The following is a 17,765-nucleotide window of genomic DNA, read 5'->3' on the forward strand; positions in this document are numbered from 1 at the left end:
CCCTCTGCCTAGAACACGGCCATCGCCACACCCTCCCCCCACACCCTCAGTCAGCTTCTACTATCCATTCTTTACAGCTCAGCTCAAATAGCAATTGCTTTGCTTAGAAAAATCTGCTGATCCCCCCCACCCCAGGTCAGGCCTGTCATTCATAAAGTCTTACAGCACTATGTACACTACCTTCGAGGCATTTATCACAACTGAAATGAACAATTAACTGTATAATTAACTATCACCTCCATTTGAATATAAGTTTCAAGAGGGTCAGTGTTTGCCAGGTTTACTATTATATCCCAACCACCAAGGAGAGTACATTGTCTGCAGGAGGTGCTCAGTAAATACTGAATGAATAAAAGGTAACTAATTATCCAGCAAATGAGCTATCACTTAACAATCTCTCGTTATTTTCTCTCCTGTTTATCCCTCTTTTTTCTTTCTCCTAGCATAATGCTTTAAACATTTCCTGTCTCTTCTACTTCTCTTCCTGTACAGAGTATGTATTCAGTAGATTGAATGTATTCCTCAAGTGGACTTTATTTGCCAGACTCATAAATTATTTTACAAATACTTACTGAACACCCTTGTAGAGCAGGTATAATGACTCTAATGGGGTTCTTAGAAGATAGTACACCGTGTATGGATCTCAGATTTCCATATTTTAAACTAGAAAGGCCAAAATAACATTTCAGGGCTCATAAATATAAATGTATGTCAAACTTCACTTCTTATAAACTTTTACGCTATGCGTTGTGAGCCCATTTGAGTTCACCAGATAGCGAGAATAAATTTCTTTTTAAGAATGATCTTTTTCTATTCAATTCTCAGTTCTGAAATAAAGAGTTTATATAATCACAATTTTGGCTAAGATAATTTTTAAGTCAAAGATAATTTTCATCTTAAAATACTGCTTTATGATTTCTAGTTAACTTCCAAATTACATCTGTGGAGAAGAAAAGGTGGAAACCAGAACATAGTGCCATAGAGAGTCAAAGTAACCTATATAGTTTCAGGATGAAAAGAAAACAAAATACCAAAAAAAGCCGTGCTGTTCTGATTCTCCCACTTTGAACATTTCTACTAGTCTTGTGACTGAGGTATCATATGTTAGTTATAGGTGAATACGTATATAATGAAAAAGAAGATATGAATGTTAAGTTTTTAATATCTGAAATATAATTTCCTTGAGGGTAAAAACTATATTTTTTATGTCCTCAAAAGCACCTAATGTGAACACAGTGAAAATAATATTGTTAGTAATGATGATGAAGAGGAAGCAGAGTAGTATTAATCTGCTTAAAAATTATACAATAAAGTAAATTTAAGGTGGGTGCTCATTTTTAACATACTGTCATATTTTCAAAACTGGGACAAAAAAGATGAGGTGACTACTGAATCTCTGGGCTGCTTAGCACTCAGTGCTGGTGGCTGCTGTCATATTCTGTGAATTGAGAGTATAGCCCTCAGAGCTCCCAGGGAAGCCCTCATAGCCCACACTCCCGAAGGATCCATTTCAGTAGTAAACAGTTCTGAATCAAACAAAAAAAATTTTGTGGAGCTTCTATAAAATACATCCCTTAACACCAAGAAACCCACAACTTGTGTCTATCCTGGATCCAGATGATAAAGTTGCACTGCAGAACTAAGAATGGCCCCAAAGGCTTCATTACCCTGAAAACTGGTCTGAAGTCCAAAAATGTGGTTCATGACACTCAATATTCTAAATACGGCAAATGGATAATGTTGCCTTTAGTAGGTGCCTTCTCTCTACATCTTCTTTCCTTATATATTCTTATATATTCTGCCCCCTACGATAAATCAGAACATTCCATTTTATTCTATCCCCAAGGAGGAGCACTCCCACAGTCTATAAGCTCCATGAAGACAGAAGCCATATCTGTTTCAACACATAGCATAGTGCCTGGCCTGGAGTTAGTACTCATAAACATTTTTTGAATAAATGAATGACTAAAAGGCTAAAGGAATCAACTAGTTCACAGAGCTGGGAGCAAGGTTGGCCCTGCTTTGGGATTACAAGTCTCTTGGATCTGCATGGCTACAGGTGAGCTCTATTTCTGCCACTTGAGTATAGAAGGATCTGGGCAGGTGGCCACAATCTTTTCTGCTCTAGGCGCTGGGACAAACGCCCTTGTTCTGGCTCTCCTGTGTGCTGATATGTACTGGAATGGCTTTTTTCTAATTGGGTTTATAAAACCTTATATTCTGGTAGAACTTGAGAGGCAAAGGGTTAGCATTCTTTTGTTCTAGGTGGTGAAGTCTACCCAGGCCAGGCACCTTTTGAAGTGCAACTGAGCTCCCTAGATAGAATCTGCAAAGTGGCAAAGTATCCATTTTCTGGCCAGTGCCCTCTGTGCTTATGTATTTCCCCTGGAGCAGAAAGGGCAGCTGGTAGAAGACAAAATTCAGGAGCTAGAAGCCTTTATCCTTGCCATTTATACTGTTTATCTAAAAATATCAGTTAGCACACAACCTTAACACAAATCAAAACCAGACTTGAGTTAATCAAAATATGGCTATAAGAGTCCAGAAAAATATTCAGTAATATAATTACATAGTCAAAATAAGACTAACATTGAAAGGCAAAAAGTAGTTTTTTTTAGAGATTATGGTAAGAATTATTCAAATTTTGTTGCATTAGGATGAATAATACATACTTATAAAGCATATACATTATTATCAAATACTGCATAATACTTACACCTTCTGCATACTGCAGGTATCGTTTATTAGTTTCCTGTTTACCAAATGTCTCCAAAAACTTTTGTCGGTAGGCCAGCACTGTATCAACATGTGTTTTGTATTTAACAGCTAATTCAAGTGCCCTACAATGAGAAAGAAAACAGATTATCCGCACTGCTGTGTTAGCCTCTATGGGCAGTGGAGTTTCGGGGTGAAAGGGTGGGAGAGTCTACATTGATCCCTCCACTCCTCCCTCAATATGAAAGGTACGTCATTCCCTACCTTATCCATCTTGCACATTCCTATTTATACTTCAGGGTCCAGACCAAACATGATCTCTCCTCCCTGACCAGCTCTCCTTGTAGAAATAAATGACCATTATATCTTATCTGTGCTACAGAACATTTTATACATACTATTATTTCAGCTCTGCTTACAGTGTATTGTAACTATTTTGAATCTGTTCCTTCCACTAACCTATACATTTATTGAAGGGAGATCTGGGTTTCATTTCTCTTTGGTGAGTACTACAGAGTGTATGTATCATAAATGTTCACTGAAAAATTCATTGAAATCATAATAAAATTCAAGTGAATGAACTCCCCTAATGTAAGTGGTTCGACTATCTTGACCATTTTTTAAGTCAGTAATGAATTTATTCTGTTCAATATTCAACTAAATACTGATATCCTTACTTATCCTTATTATTAGTACAGTAAATTAAAAATATTATGAAAATAAAATTTGAGGATAATAAAAGTCTGACAAAATGCCTTTTGCCATTTGATTCTTAGAAAAAGTTAATAGCCATTTATTTAAATTTTATAAGTTAATTAATATCTATTTATCTATGTAACCAAGTTATTTTAAGGTAATATTTTATTTAAATAGCAGACAAGAACTAAATGAATTGTTAAAATCACTGTTATAACACCAAAGGCATAAAATCTATATATTGATAATTTGGAGGGAGATGAAAAGATTATTCTTCAGTTCCAGGCCTATTTTGGCATGTAGGTTTTGGACAGCAACTCAGCCCGTGATCCTATGCATAACTCATATTAGCTGAGGCAGGAACAATCTAGTAGAATATAGCTCTCCTACACTGTTCATTGTTATCCTGTTTTAAAGTATGGGAAACAGTCATCATAATAGTCAAAGTACATTATTTCTCAAGTTCTCTTGCTTTCTAATATAACACATGATTTCTGAATAGGCCAGTGATGGTTTATCAGAGCCAACTATTATGAACTTGTTGTTTTAGACAAAACTGACTACTGACTAGAATTTTTGCAATGTGTGACTGTTTAGTAGGAAAATTTGTTTGATTCTTAGCATGCTTTGGTTTGACGTAAACTAAATTTCACTTAAAAAAAAAGTATTTTAGATATTATGTGTGTATTAATTGACAAATGATAGACAATTGAGATATTAAAGACAATATGATAAATTATGAATGTAAGTCATGTATAATACAAATGATAATGTCAAAGTTCAGTACAATGATTTCTTACAAAAATATATTGGCATAAACAATATTGCTAAATCCAAGGATATTTGCTACCCATCACAAACTCCTCACAAAGTTCCCTCATTCCTCTGTGACTTTATGTCTTTCAGAGAAAAAGAAGACACACAGAAAAAATGCAGAGGTATTAGGATACAGAGGAACAAAAGTAGAAAACAAGAGAAGGCAAGAAACGATCTATAGAGGCTCAAAAGTTGAGAAACAGAAGTAAAGATGCCTTAATTCTTCTAGCCCTCTCTCACATCAGCCCCCTCTTCTTCCCTAAGGCTCTGCTTCCCGTGTTGTGTGTGTGAGTGGAGACTCTGGTGAACAACCTCGCCGGCACCTTAGAAGTTCCAGTTCCCATTCTTTCTTTATGATTGTACATGATGGGGGAAGGAGTTCTCGACTGTGCAAAACTGGAGGTGTTCTAAGTGGGGAATACGTAAGCATCTATTCTGGGTTGGGGCTTTTCAAAAATTCCAAAGAGAGACTTTGTTATGGAACATCAACACATTTAATTATGTAGAAAGAAAGGATAGACTATGATGTCTAATGCTGCATTTATTTTTTCTTAAGATTTTTTTATGTGGACCATTTTTAAAGTCTTTATTGAATTTGTTACAATATTGCTTCTGTTTTATGTTTTGGGTTTTTTGGCTGTGAGGCTTGTGGGATCTTAGCTCCCCAAACAGGGATCGAACCCATACCCCCTGCATTGGAAGGCAAAGTCTTAACCACTGGGCTGCAAGGGAAGTTCCTAATCCTGCAATTAGATGCTAAGAACTATCTGCTGTTACAGTCATTATTCTTATTATAAAATATATATTAATTATCTGATTGAAAAGCAATAGCTAAAGTTAAACATTCAAGTGATATGTGCTATTTTAAATGTTCTCTAAAAGCACACACTGGGTAAAAAATGTTTCTCTACCACATTTAGGAGGGAATTTACTCCAAATTATCTAAGAGTTATGGGAACAGTATGTCTCTAGCTTTAAAATGGTTATTCAGCAACCAAACAAATGTAACATTAGATTATGGGGCTGGAAAAAATCCATGTATCCTCTCTAATTTTAAACAGAAGGAAGTTACATTAAAAGATGTTATAACTTCAAAATATAATTTTTTTGCATAACTTGAATGAAGCAAAATCACTTTATATAACTGGTATAAGTAGAAAAACTATTTTTATTAATACTTACATAAAGGATCAATATGCATACCTGGAGTTTCTACCTCTCTTAACCTCAGTTTTTGAAAACAGACTACCACCAAATGTCCAAAGTGAATGTCAAATAGATAACTTGCATATCTACTACTCCTCAAGGGCTGCATCGTATTAGGCTGCAGGCAATTTTCAAGATCAAATATAAAGGAAGGAAGCACAAAGCAGCAAGACTATGCTTCTCAAATAGAATAACCCATACTAACAAAGTAACATCTGTTCCCTTCTAAAGGATTTAAACAAATATAGAAATTCAGGGATCCTAAAAGCAATCTAATATATTTAACACCCAATACTTAAATTCTATCCTTCCAGAATTCTACAGGCCCAGGTGGGAAAATAGCAAGAAAACACAAAAAAGAAATAGGAGAACCTATAGATGAAAAGAAACCTAAGAATGTATCAACCAATCAAAATGTATGAATATTTTATGAATCCTGAATCAAACAAACCATAAAACAAAACAAAACATTTATGAGACAATCAGAGAAACAAGCACACTGAATAGAACTATTGTTAACTTTTAAAAGTGTGATCATGATACTGTGGCTGGATTAAAAAAGTCTTTAAGATACATACTGAAATATTCATAGATAAAATGATATGATGACTGGGATTTGCTTTTAAAAATTGTGGGGAGGGCTTCCCTGGTAGTGCAGTGTCTGAGAGTCCGCCTGCTGATGCAGGGGACACGGGTTCGTGCCCCGGTCCGGGAAGATCCCACATGCCACGGAGCGGCTGGGCCCGTGAGCCGCGTCCGGAGCCTGTTGCTCCGCAATGGGAGAGGCCACAACAGTGAGAGGCCCGCGTACCACAAAAAAAAAAATTGTGGGGAGGGATAGAGGAGTAGAGATTTTTCACAAATTGATAACTGTTGAAGCTGAGTGATGGGTACATGGAGATTCATTATACTATTCTCTTTACTTTTGTATACATTTGAAATTTTCCATAATAAATAGTTTTTAAATTCCATCTTTTTTGGTCCCTCCTGATCTCTTTCGCTGAATCCTCCTCTTCAACCAGATCATTAAGTGTTGAATTTCAGGGGAAATCTGCCTGCTGCCCTCTTTTCTTTTTCCTTCTTTAAATTCTTGAGCCACACTCATGGCCGCAGCTACTCCAAAGGCCGATAATCCCCTCAGTGGCTTTCCCCCAATGTCTAGGACCTCCCCTCAACTTCACACCTGTATATCCCACTCCTGCTGGCCCTCATGAACTGGATACACAAAGGTAACTAAAACTCAACAAATCCAAATTGTTAGACAGCTTAGTCACCACCCAGCCCTCCCCACTTACCCTACACAAAAATTTACCATCCAGTACAGCTTAGGTTCTACACAGATACCAAATGTGGGCTTACCCTCCTGATGAAAGACACAGACAAATTAAAGCCCTGCCAGACTTTCCTGGAATATACACAACACTCAAAATTTTTTAAAAAACTCAAAACACTATTCGATAACATAAACCAGTTCTGGAAGTCTTAGTTTATGAGAACAATTATTTACTCACTCCCAGAAGAGGGTAATACATGTGGAGAAAAAATAAGATCATTTTTAAAAGGACACCATCTACATAGATAGGCATGCAAGAAGTCTATTATTAATTAATCAATCAGTCACATAATTTTATCATCGTCCTATGTTTGAATATCTTCGCAGATGGGGATTATTCTACTCTCTACGCAAGCCATTCTTTGGATTATGTTGTTATAAGCTGATTCCTATACTGGATCCAAGTATTTATCCCTCTTACTTCTATTTTTTTATATTAACTATATCATTTAGAATCAAAATTGTCATCACAGAACTTTGTCAGTTTTGTTCATTGCTATATCCCCCCATGCCTAAAACCTGGCACACTAGAGACATTCAATAAATAATTAAAGAATGAATAGTAGCCACCATTTATTGAAGGCTTACTATGTATCAGGCAGTATGCTAAGAGATTTTCACATGCTATTTTACCTAATCCCGACAACAAACATGTGGTTTTTGTTATTATCACCATTTTAAACACAAGGAAACAGAGGCTTACAGAGCCTCACTAATCTGTCCAAGATCACAGGACTAGTAAGTGCAGAACCAGAAATCAAACCCAGGTCTTATTTCAAAGCCCCCGTTCTTAACCACTACATTTGTCTTTGTCCCATTCAGCAGCCCTTTTGAACAAGTCATTAAAAATGACCAGACGTGGGACTTCCCTGGTGGCTCAGTGGTTAAGACTCTGTGCTCCCAATGCACGGGGTCCAGGTTCGATCCCTGGTCTGGGAACTAGATCCCACATGCATGTCACAACTAAGAGTTAGCATGCCGCAACTAAGGAGCCCACGTGCTGCAACTAAGGAGCTGGCGCAAACAAACAAATTAAAAAATAAATAAATACTTTTTTAAAAAAATGACCAGACATTTCACCAAAAGACTGCTGTTGTTGTTGTTTTAAGCAGATCTCCATGTTATATCTAAATATGTCTGGTATGGCAGACATTCGATAAATATCTGCTGAACGAATGAATATGCATTAGGAAGAAATATTCCAACTGGTTTCAGAAATATCTGCAGAATTTGGAAATGAAGACAATACATAAGATTTTTAAGAGTTTCTTAGCAGTTATAATTACTTCTGCTGATTATCTGAAGTCATTCTTATCCAGTCTTTGATATTTATGCTAAAAGTGATGGGAAACTATGGGTTTCATTTAAGTGAGTCAGGGGTCAAGAGTGACATGATGATTTCCATTGTGAAAAGATCACTATGACTACAGTGTGAAGAATGGATAGGAAAAGGACAAGGTAGGTGCAGAGAGACCAATGATGATGTTTTATTAAGAAAAACTTGGATCAGGGAATTCCCTGGAGATCCAGTGGTTAAAACTCCACACTTTCACTGCATGGGGTGTGGATTCAAGCCCTGGTCGGGGAACTAAGATGCTCGCACGGTGTGGCCAAAAAAAAAAAAGAAAGAAAAAAGAAAAACTTGGATCAGCTTAGATAAGGGTGCTGGTAGTAAAGTGGATGAGTGCCAGAGGTATTTGAGAGGGAAAATGGTTGGTAATTGGAGTATGGGGGAAAGAGGGTAAGAAAAATGTCAAAAGTAACTCCTAAATTTCCAGCTTTGGGTAGACTGAAAAGATAAGATAGATTACTCTGGAAGAGAACCAAGATTATGAGGGAATAAATATAAATTTGAACTCAAACATATGAGACAGCCAATGGAAATGCTGAATAGGCAGGTGGATAACTGGGTTCTGGAAGCAAACATGGGCAGGACAGAGGGCTAGAAGAAAGATGCATATTTGGGAGTCTTAAGTGTGCAAATAGTAATCAGGAGCCTTGAACAACGCTCCTTGGCGTTTATTGACGTACCAGGCAGGCTTAAAGGTCTACCAGCACTTGACCAACCCACTGGTTTATAGTTTAGATGAAAAACACAAAGCATAAGAAAAGGAGATGCCAGGTAGATAGGGGGAACGGAGGAGCACCCAGCATTCGTTCTCTTTCCCCATTAGATCTCTTTGTCCCTCTCCCTGAGATCTATTATCTTAAGGCAGAGTCATTTGCTGAAAACTGGAGGAGGGGAAGAAGTGGCACAGATAGCAGGATGTACGGATAGTAGGGAAGATGTGAAGTTAGCAGCAGAGAATAAGTATAGTCACATGACCTAAGTCTCAAAGGATCAGAGATTTTACAAGAGAAGTAAAGACAGGGGAGGCAAAAAGGACACCAACTGCACTCACACCCAGACCTAAGGAATGTGGAGTCAGAGAGAATAAACTGACTCCATCTGAGAGGACTGGTAGGGAAGGAGTGTCCTCTGGAAAGAGGTAATTTTCACTTAGGTCAAGGAGGTATGAGAAATGTTCAAAGGGCTGTATTATAGGCCATCGATAGAAGCCATCAGAGGCAAACGCTTCACAGACCTGCTCTGATATTTATATACTGTATGTACCTACACCCAATGTTTGTAGAGGAAGTGCAAGGCAAAATGATTAAGAGTATTGCATAAAGATTAAGAGCATGAATATTAAGTACCTACTACGTATATAGATAATATAAAATGATAAAATGTTTCTATCCTTCTAGAAGTGTATAATCTGAAAGGTGAAAGGTGACATAAAATTTACAAAGATAAATAACAAAAGAGGTAAACATCAATCCTATAAAACAATGTAAGTAGTAGTATCAGCAGTATATATTTTATTGCGGTAATAGCAGAAAACTCAGGTCCTCTTTGATACTGGAAGACTTAGGTTCAAATCCTAGATCAGCCAGCTACTTATGAGTAACCCTCAACTTCCTCATTTGTATGATGTTGTGATGACCAAATGAGATGATATAAGGAAAGTGTTTAACACAATTCTTGGCACATGACAAACACTCAATAAATAGAAGGCTCACTATTACTAATGACAATAAAATGGAATTCCTAAGTAGGTTGCAAGCTTTTTAATACAAGGATGATTTTTAAAATATCTGTTATACTATATGGTGTTCAGAGTGCTATATAAATAGTGATGCCTAACATTTATCAACATAAACATTTTCTCAAAAGTATCAGTTGAAAATATGCTGTGAACACCATTCTTCCCTATTTCTCATGGAACTCATGGCTTAGTAATGGTATATACAATTTTCTGTTAGTTCTCTAATACAGGGTTTTAAAAAATTATTCATACTGTCTCTTTCCAAAATAGTTACTTTAATATTTGTGAATTATGAATAAATTGAGGATAAGAACAATGGCCTATTCATATTTGTAGAACCTAAAACATCTTTCATGATCCTTTGTATAGCCAAACAATGACAACAAATTTGTGAAAATAAAGGATAGAAACAGGGTGGCTGAATTGTATGAAGAGTGTAGATAATTAATGTATAAATTAAATAAAGAGACTATAGTATGTGCATAACAAAATTAACTACCATTTGTTACTTTTTTAGCCATTTTCTTACTTCTATTCAAGGGGAAGATAGAGATAGGACTATAAAAATTCTAATCTGAGGGGATTATAAGTAAGGGGCCAGTAATTGAAAGATTTATGGGTTATTTTTTTTTTTTTTTTTTTTTTTTGGGTGCCGCGGGCCTCTCACTGCTGTGGCCTCTCCCGTTGCGGAGCACAGGCTCCAGACGCGCAGGCCCAGCGGCCACGGCTCACGGGCCCAGCCGCTCCGCGGGCACGTGGGATCCTCCCGGACCGGGGCACAAACCCGCGCCCCCCGCATCGGCAGGCGGACTCTCAACCACTGCGCCACCAGGGAAGCCCCTTTATGGGTTATTTTTGAGTACAGAGAGAGACGAAGATGATGAAAGACATTTCAAACCTGGAAAAGTCAACATGCCAGCTTCGTAACACAGTAACTTCAGGTGCATATAAGCACTACAACCTTGTTCACTGAGAGAGACGTACCTGAGAGAATGAGTAGAGAAACCTAGTATGTCATAGAGAAGAGCAGCCTGCCACTCAGTCTCAGAAAGCAACCTGTCCCAAAGCCTAAGGCAGCGGGGAAGGTTACTGACCACTCCTCGTTACAAATCCTTTGGTATCTCTTCCTTAGCTTCACAAATCTTTCTTGGCTCCTCTCTCTGCCTGTCTGACTGCTTTACCCCAATCTTTCAGCTGATTTCTCTTTTTTTTCACCCATTCCATAAAAGTAGTTTATGTCTTCTCACTCCTCACATTCTCCAGGCAACTGCATCCATTCTTCTGGCTTCCATTCATTTGCTGATGACTCCTAAATCGACATCTCTAGTTCAAATCGTTCTTGAGCTCCAGGTCCAATAATCAACTATTATCACTTATCTCTTCACAAATATTTCAAATCCAACATCTCTTCCAAATCTGCTCATATTCTTACCACCATCTATCCAGTTACTAAAATCAGAAATTCTGGAGACATCCTAGACTCTCTTTTCTTCTTCACAGACAACTTCTAATCAATCATGATTCAGAGAAGGCAAAAATCTTTAATGGCAAACTACTCACAAATATAAATGTGAATAAATTCTTCTATGATACTAGGAAACTGTTAAGTACAGTGGAAGATGTAATTTACTAAGTGGTCGGTAGAAGAATACATTAAGATCAATCAGGTTTTGGAATTGATGAAAAACATTTTTATTACCTTTCCCAGTTGTAGAGATTAACATTGATCTGAATCGCTTGATAAACAAGGCCAGCCTGAAGAAGTACCATTTCAGCCTCCTGTATGTTCCCACTAAACATTAATATGTGGGCCATTTTTGATTCTTTAGATGGAAGATTTTTTATAGAATTGATGTATTGAACCTTATCAATCTAAAAAAAATAAAAATATTTGAAGTGCATAGTAACAAATTACGGTAAGGAAAACACACAAACATATATATGTAAGTAAACATTATTTACTTCACCAATTGCTGCGTAAGCTATTTCTGCAGTAGTCATATCTCGATTAGCGACTGCCATAGCAGCTAGGCAAGCCCACATGGTTTGCTCCTAAAGTGAAAAATGAGAACGATTATTTCAACTACAGGGCTGAACTGCCTTAAAATAAACAGTGAATTAAAATAGAATAAAGTTATATTTTAATGGAAAATAAAAAATCACTGAGCATGGCACTGAAAAACCAATAATTCAATAGGTTAATGATGTGGAAATTTCATTGTGGCTACTTTGTTAAAATATATTTATAACACATAGAGAAAGTTTTGAATAAAGTTTTTTGAAAATGTTCATTTCTAATTATCAAAGGTTACCATAATTCAAGGTTATAAGCCCTCCAGCCTTTTTGATGAAATGTCAAAGAATGCAACTACAGGGAACCAGAGAAACAGTAAGTCTCTCCGACAACGCTATTATAGCAGATTGCCACCAACAACCCATTGCAAGGAAAAGCATCTAAAAGTCTTTTCACAAAAGTGTAGTCTAAGGGAATTAACCAATGTAAAACAAGAGTTCTGTGGTCAAATATGCTTGGAAGACTTGATTCAACCAGGTTGGGAAATGTTGATCTAAAGTAGTGAGTGGTTCTTAACCTTAGCTGTACGAATCATCTGAGGAACCTAAAAATATGCCCAGGCTCACTGGATCTAATAAATTAGAATCTCTGTGGAGGGCAGAACTTGGGAATCTGACTTTAAAAAAAAAGTTCCATAAGAGGTTTTTATATGTACCAGTAAGAAGAAACTACTCACTTAAAGTATAGCTTCTTCAGCGAATAAATCACACAACACCTATCTCTCTGTATCACCCATGTCTTCACTTATTGAAAAAAAAGATGTGATCCCATTTGCAATTTTTCCAGCCCTTAGCTCTTACTATTTCTCATTTTGCACAAAGATATTATATAAACTAATATACAATATATACACAACTTGGAGCTGAAATGTAAAGTACCTTAACAAAACGACAAAGTCTTACAGCGTCTTCCCATTTTGAACTGCTTACGTATTCGTGGAGAATAGCAGGATATGGTGATATGCTGATGTGAATCAGTGAGCCATCAGCTCTTCTTATAGTTACCTGATTTCCAACAAAACTCACGATATGGGGATTTTTACTAAATTCACTGTTGAAAAAAGGAAAAGTGCAATTTATATTCTGAGCAAAATTTTTCATATATATTAAATTTGGGGAGTTGACCCCTGACATACATATGAAATCTCCAACCTCCAAAATGCACTCCCAATAAAGTAAACTCCAGGGAGAATGTATGTATATTAAACAAATGTTTGAATCTAACTAGCTATACACACTTAAAGCAAAATATACAAACATTTTAACATGGCAACAAATTATTACGTATTTGAGAACTATGCCTAAAAGCATTTGAAGTGATTTTTTCTAAGTTTTAAAGTAAATCACACAAATGATTAAAGCACTTAGCTTCAGCTTTTAAAAGTATAAACATTAAAAATTAAGCTGATTCCAAGATTATTTTCTCATAATAACAAGCAGTGAACTTTAAAGAGACTAACTTCTCTTCATTAGTTAAAATTTTTTTTATAGGATACCTCTCTGGTTTTGCTAATGTTGTGAGCTTGAATATTAAAAATGAACTCAAAATAGATTTGAAAATTAAGCTAAGATTTGGAGTTGAGAAGCCTTTGTATACCTAGTTTGTCAAGAGTGAGAGATCTCCTTGTTATTTCTTAGAGAATTTAGGAATATAAATGCATTTGATTTTCTGAAGAATATAAAAAATTTTAAAAGCTTTTCAGTATACATTTTTTCTATATTTAATATTAATTTAAGAATTCAATTCTAGAGAGACATACATTCCTGAAAGTCTCAAGGTCAATGATAATCTGGGAAAGAGAAAAGGTTGTCACAAAGTTATATATCACAGAAAAATCTTAAGAGTGCCTATATATTTTTTTTTTTTTCTTGCGTTATGCGGGCCTCTCACTGTTGTGGCCTCTCCCATTTGCGGAGCACAGGCTCCGGATGCGCAGGCTCAGTGGCCATGGCTCACGGGCCCGGCCGCTCCGCGGCATGTGTGATCCTCCCGAAACGGGGCACGAACCCGCGTCTCCTGCATCGGCAGGCGGACTCTCAAGCACTGCGCCACCAGGGAAGCCCAAGAGTGCCTATATTAAAATAACTAAACCACACTGAAAAAATGACCTGAGTTACCATTAAACAACAGTAAACCTGAAAATTATATCCATATAAGGAAGAATTATATTCATTTAAGGAATAAATAAATAAAATAGTATTATCTGACCCTTTCAACTTGATTCCATCACTTAAATCTCATTAAACTAGTTTTAGCTGAACCATTTTATTTGGTTGACTAAGTAAAGTGAAAGACATCTTGCAGGACTTGAATTAGAGGCAGAAACACAACACTCTGTTAGTTTTATTTAAAACAATAAACAATCCTATGCAGTAAAATGTTACCTTGCATCCCTTTCATATAATGTTTTAGGCAAAATGTCTCTGTCCACATAAACTGTATTGGGGTAATACCACACTGTAAATCGAGTATCTTGAAGTCCACAGAGGATGTTGCATGTATCACTCCACGCCAGACTATGCACCATTGTTCCTTATTTTAAAAAGAATGTTAATGTACTATTAGTTCCATTACATAAGTATTAAAAATACACCTTTAAAATCAGCAGATGTACAAGACCCTAACTAACTGCTCATAGGTATGACTATTTTCTGATCACATAATGGTGAAAATGTACAAAAATTCACATAAAAATTTATGGAAATAAATTTGAATATTTTACCCAGAACCATTATATTTTTAATCTGCATGTCTTTCTTTCAATGCCAAGTTAGCTGTAGCAGCTAAAGACTTGCTATTAAAATGGAATTAAATAGCGTTTCATAAGAACATACTTATGAAGTAATATTTCTTAAGAAATGTTATTAGACCAAAGCATTATTCATAGATTCATTCAAGCAAGTAAGCTATTTAGCATAATATACGACAGAGTAGATCTAAGAAAGCTGAAAGTAATCAAAAATTTAAATGTATTACAATTATTTTACCAAGTTTGATAATTTGTTCTTCCTTCCCAAATCGTTTCACTGAAGTGATACAGAGATCTCTATTTTTATCAATGAAAGCAATTTTTCTATCATTGGTAAGTCCCTTTTGATCTAGAGCAATTTCCAAAATTTCATTCTAAAATTTAAAAAAAAGGAAAATTCTGGGTTAGTTTTAGTGCTTGACATTAGATTGTTTTAATTGTTTAATTATAAGAACATTTGTTTATTTAAAGATCAATTAAATATCACTTACCTACTCATAATGATAAAATGTCCCTGTTAAATAATTTAACTGCTAATATACTAATAATTCAAAAGCTAAAGTATAGTTACATTTTTTTTAATTTACAAGGGAAAGATGCCTGTTAAAACACTATAAAATAATGTATATTTTGAAATTCTGTAAGCTGAAACACATTTCCATGTGTGTCCATCACTTGGGCACAAGTTAAACAAATTCTGATACATCCATAAAATGTTATACTATATGGCGGGAAGAAAAAGGATTGGGAAAGCACTTTATGTATTGATATGAAAATATCTCCAGAAACAGAGTGTTGTGTGAGAAAAGCAAAGTGCAGATATATATGTTATATTTTTGTAAAAGAAGGAGAAAAGAACATATATCAATTTTGTCTGTGTATGCACTAAATATTTCTGGAAGGATATAAGGAGATTAATAGTGATAGTTACTTGATGGAAAGGAACTGTATTGACAGGTGTAGCAGGCATACTTTTTCATGCTTGTATGCTTGTTTATGCTTTTCTGTTTCTGAACCATTGAATATATTTGTTATTTAACTTTAAAACTAATAATTACAAAAAGAAAAAAATAAAAGATAGGGTAACACTTCACTGGTAGCACTGAATAATAAAGTTAAAAGCATCTTTAAACCCTAATACATCACTTATTAGAAGGATAAGTCAATGAAATGTGCTCATTTGTTTATTTTAAGGCTAAAAATCAGAAACCAATAAACAGTTCACAATTCAGGATCTTTTTATATTTCTATAGATTTTTTTTTTTTCAGTTTAACTACAGTCTTAAAATCTAAAGAAAATGCTGGCTAAGAACAGGTCAATGGGGACTTCCCTGGTGGTGGCACAGTGGTTAAGAATCCGCCTGCCAATGCAGGGGACACAGGTTCGAGCCCTGGTCCGGGAAGATCCCACATGCCGCAGAGCAACCAAACCCATGTGCCACAACTACTGAGCCTGCGCTCTAGAGCCCACGAGCCACAACTACTGAAGCCCACGCGCCTAGAGCCCATGTTCCACAACAAGAGAAGCCACCACAATGAGAAGCCCGCGCACCAAAATGAAGAATAGCCTCCACTCGCTGCAACTAGAGACAGCCCATGCGCAGCAAGGAAGATCCAATGCAGCCCAAAATAAAAATACATAAATAAATAAATTTATTTTTTAAAAAAAGAGCAGGTTAATGGGAAAACCACAAGGTGTTTTTTTTTTTTTTCCGGCATGTGGGATCTTCCCGGACCGGGGCATGAATCCATGTTCCCTGCATCGGCAGGCGGACTCTCAACCACTGTGCCACCAGGGAAGCCCTACAAGCTGTTTTGAAGTATAAACACATTTTTATTTACTGATTCTATAGGTGCTAAAAGTTTAATCAAGATAGAACATTTTATTGAAAAGCAGTGAAGAGCCTGAACAAAAAACACATGTCAGATTCTTTTATTCAGTTAATTTGCAAATATAGCTTTCTATTACAGAATTTACTCATGTTTAGTCTTTATGATATTTTAGGCAAAATACTCTATATAGAACACACACTGGTTTTAAATATAAAACTAATTTCCATGTTTTCCTCCTTAAAATGAAAACATTAATTAAAAAAAAAGTAAATGGCTATTTACATTAAAAATAGCTAATATCCATTACCTTATGAGAAAGAAGCTTCCCATCTCCCAGTGGTTTTCCAGTTGATGCCTCAAAGAGGAAGATTACTTGAAAAAGAGTAAAGCATTAGTTAATGTATTACATTAGAATTTTTATTAGTAAATTTCTATGGAGTTATCATAATCCTAATGAGAAATTATTTAGCTCTTCGGACCACAGCATACCTATCAGCACAGAACAGCAGCAGCATCAAATTCCTACTTAGTAATGAGGTCATATTTCTCAGTGGAACTTAATATGTCTTCCTAAAACATACATTCCCTAATTAGAATTGTTATTAATGGTATGGCATCACCGCACCATAGGATCAACAGTGGCAAGTCCAAATCTGGATGTAGTTTGTAATTTTCATAACTCTGATTTAGACCAACATAACAACCCAGACAATCATTTTACAAAGGAAAAATATGTTGAGTGCATACTATACAACCACGCAATGTGTTATGTACTCTTCAATTCCCTGTGGTCGGTACACTAATGTGTAATAACTGATTTGTGTGGTCTTTGTCCTGAGTTCCTGACACAGGTCTTCATCAACCCTTGGAATTTTCTGAGTGATAGGAGTGTCTTTGTTATGCTAACCGAGAGACCCTTGGTTATTCCCTAGATAGCTTCAGGATAGGGGCTGGTCACCTGAAAGACGAAGCACGTGATTATAGAGTGTGGACTTTCAGCTCCCTGAAATGGGAGGGGAGCTGGAAATTGAGTTCAATCATGTAGCCACTCTTCAACCTATTACAACTTGATGTTCAACCTCACTACACTGATGCAAAGGCTCTTGCATGGATCACCAATGACCCCTATGTTGCCAAATCAAAGAGTCTATTTTCAGTCTTCAAGAGTCTACTTCTAGTCTTGACCTCCCAGCAGCACTGGATACTCCTGACCATTCTCTTTTTTTTTTTTTTTTTTTTTTTTTTTTTTTTTTT

General features: G+C 36.1%; 1 protein-coding gene across 1 annotated transcript in view; it reads right to left on the reverse strand.

Moving 5' to 3' along the window:
- Window positions 1–17,765, reverse strand: part of IFT80 (intraflagellar transport 80) — a 111,189-nt gene that overhangs the window by 4,886 nt on the left and 88,538 nt on the right. Inside the window, exons 13-19 of the mRNA XM_007454132.1 lie at window positions 16,819–16,883; window positions 14,917–15,052; window positions 14,314–14,461; window positions 12,808–12,979; window positions 11,818–11,907; window positions 11,555–11,727; window positions 2,717–2,840 (exon numbers count right to left, since the gene is read on the reverse strand). Of these exons, the coding sequence (XP_007454194.1) occupies window positions 2,717–2,840; window positions 11,555–11,727; window positions 11,818–11,907; window positions 12,808–12,979; window positions 14,314–14,461; window positions 14,917–15,052; window positions 16,819–16,883 (908 nt within the window). The remainder of the gene's footprint in view (window positions 1–2,716; window positions 2,841–11,554; window positions 11,728–11,817; window positions 11,908–12,807; window positions 12,980–14,313; window positions 14,462–14,916; window positions 15,053–16,818; window positions 16,884–17,765) is intronic.

Source organism: Lipotes vexillifer, unplaced genomic scaffold (genome assembly GCF_000442215.2).
Source record: "Lipotes vexillifer unplaced genomic scaffold, Lipotes_vexillifer_v1.1 scaffold641, whole genome shotgun sequence".
Taxonomy (NCBI): Eukaryota; Metazoa; Chordata; class Mammalia; order Artiodactyla; family Lipotidae; genus Lipotes; species Lipotes vexillifer.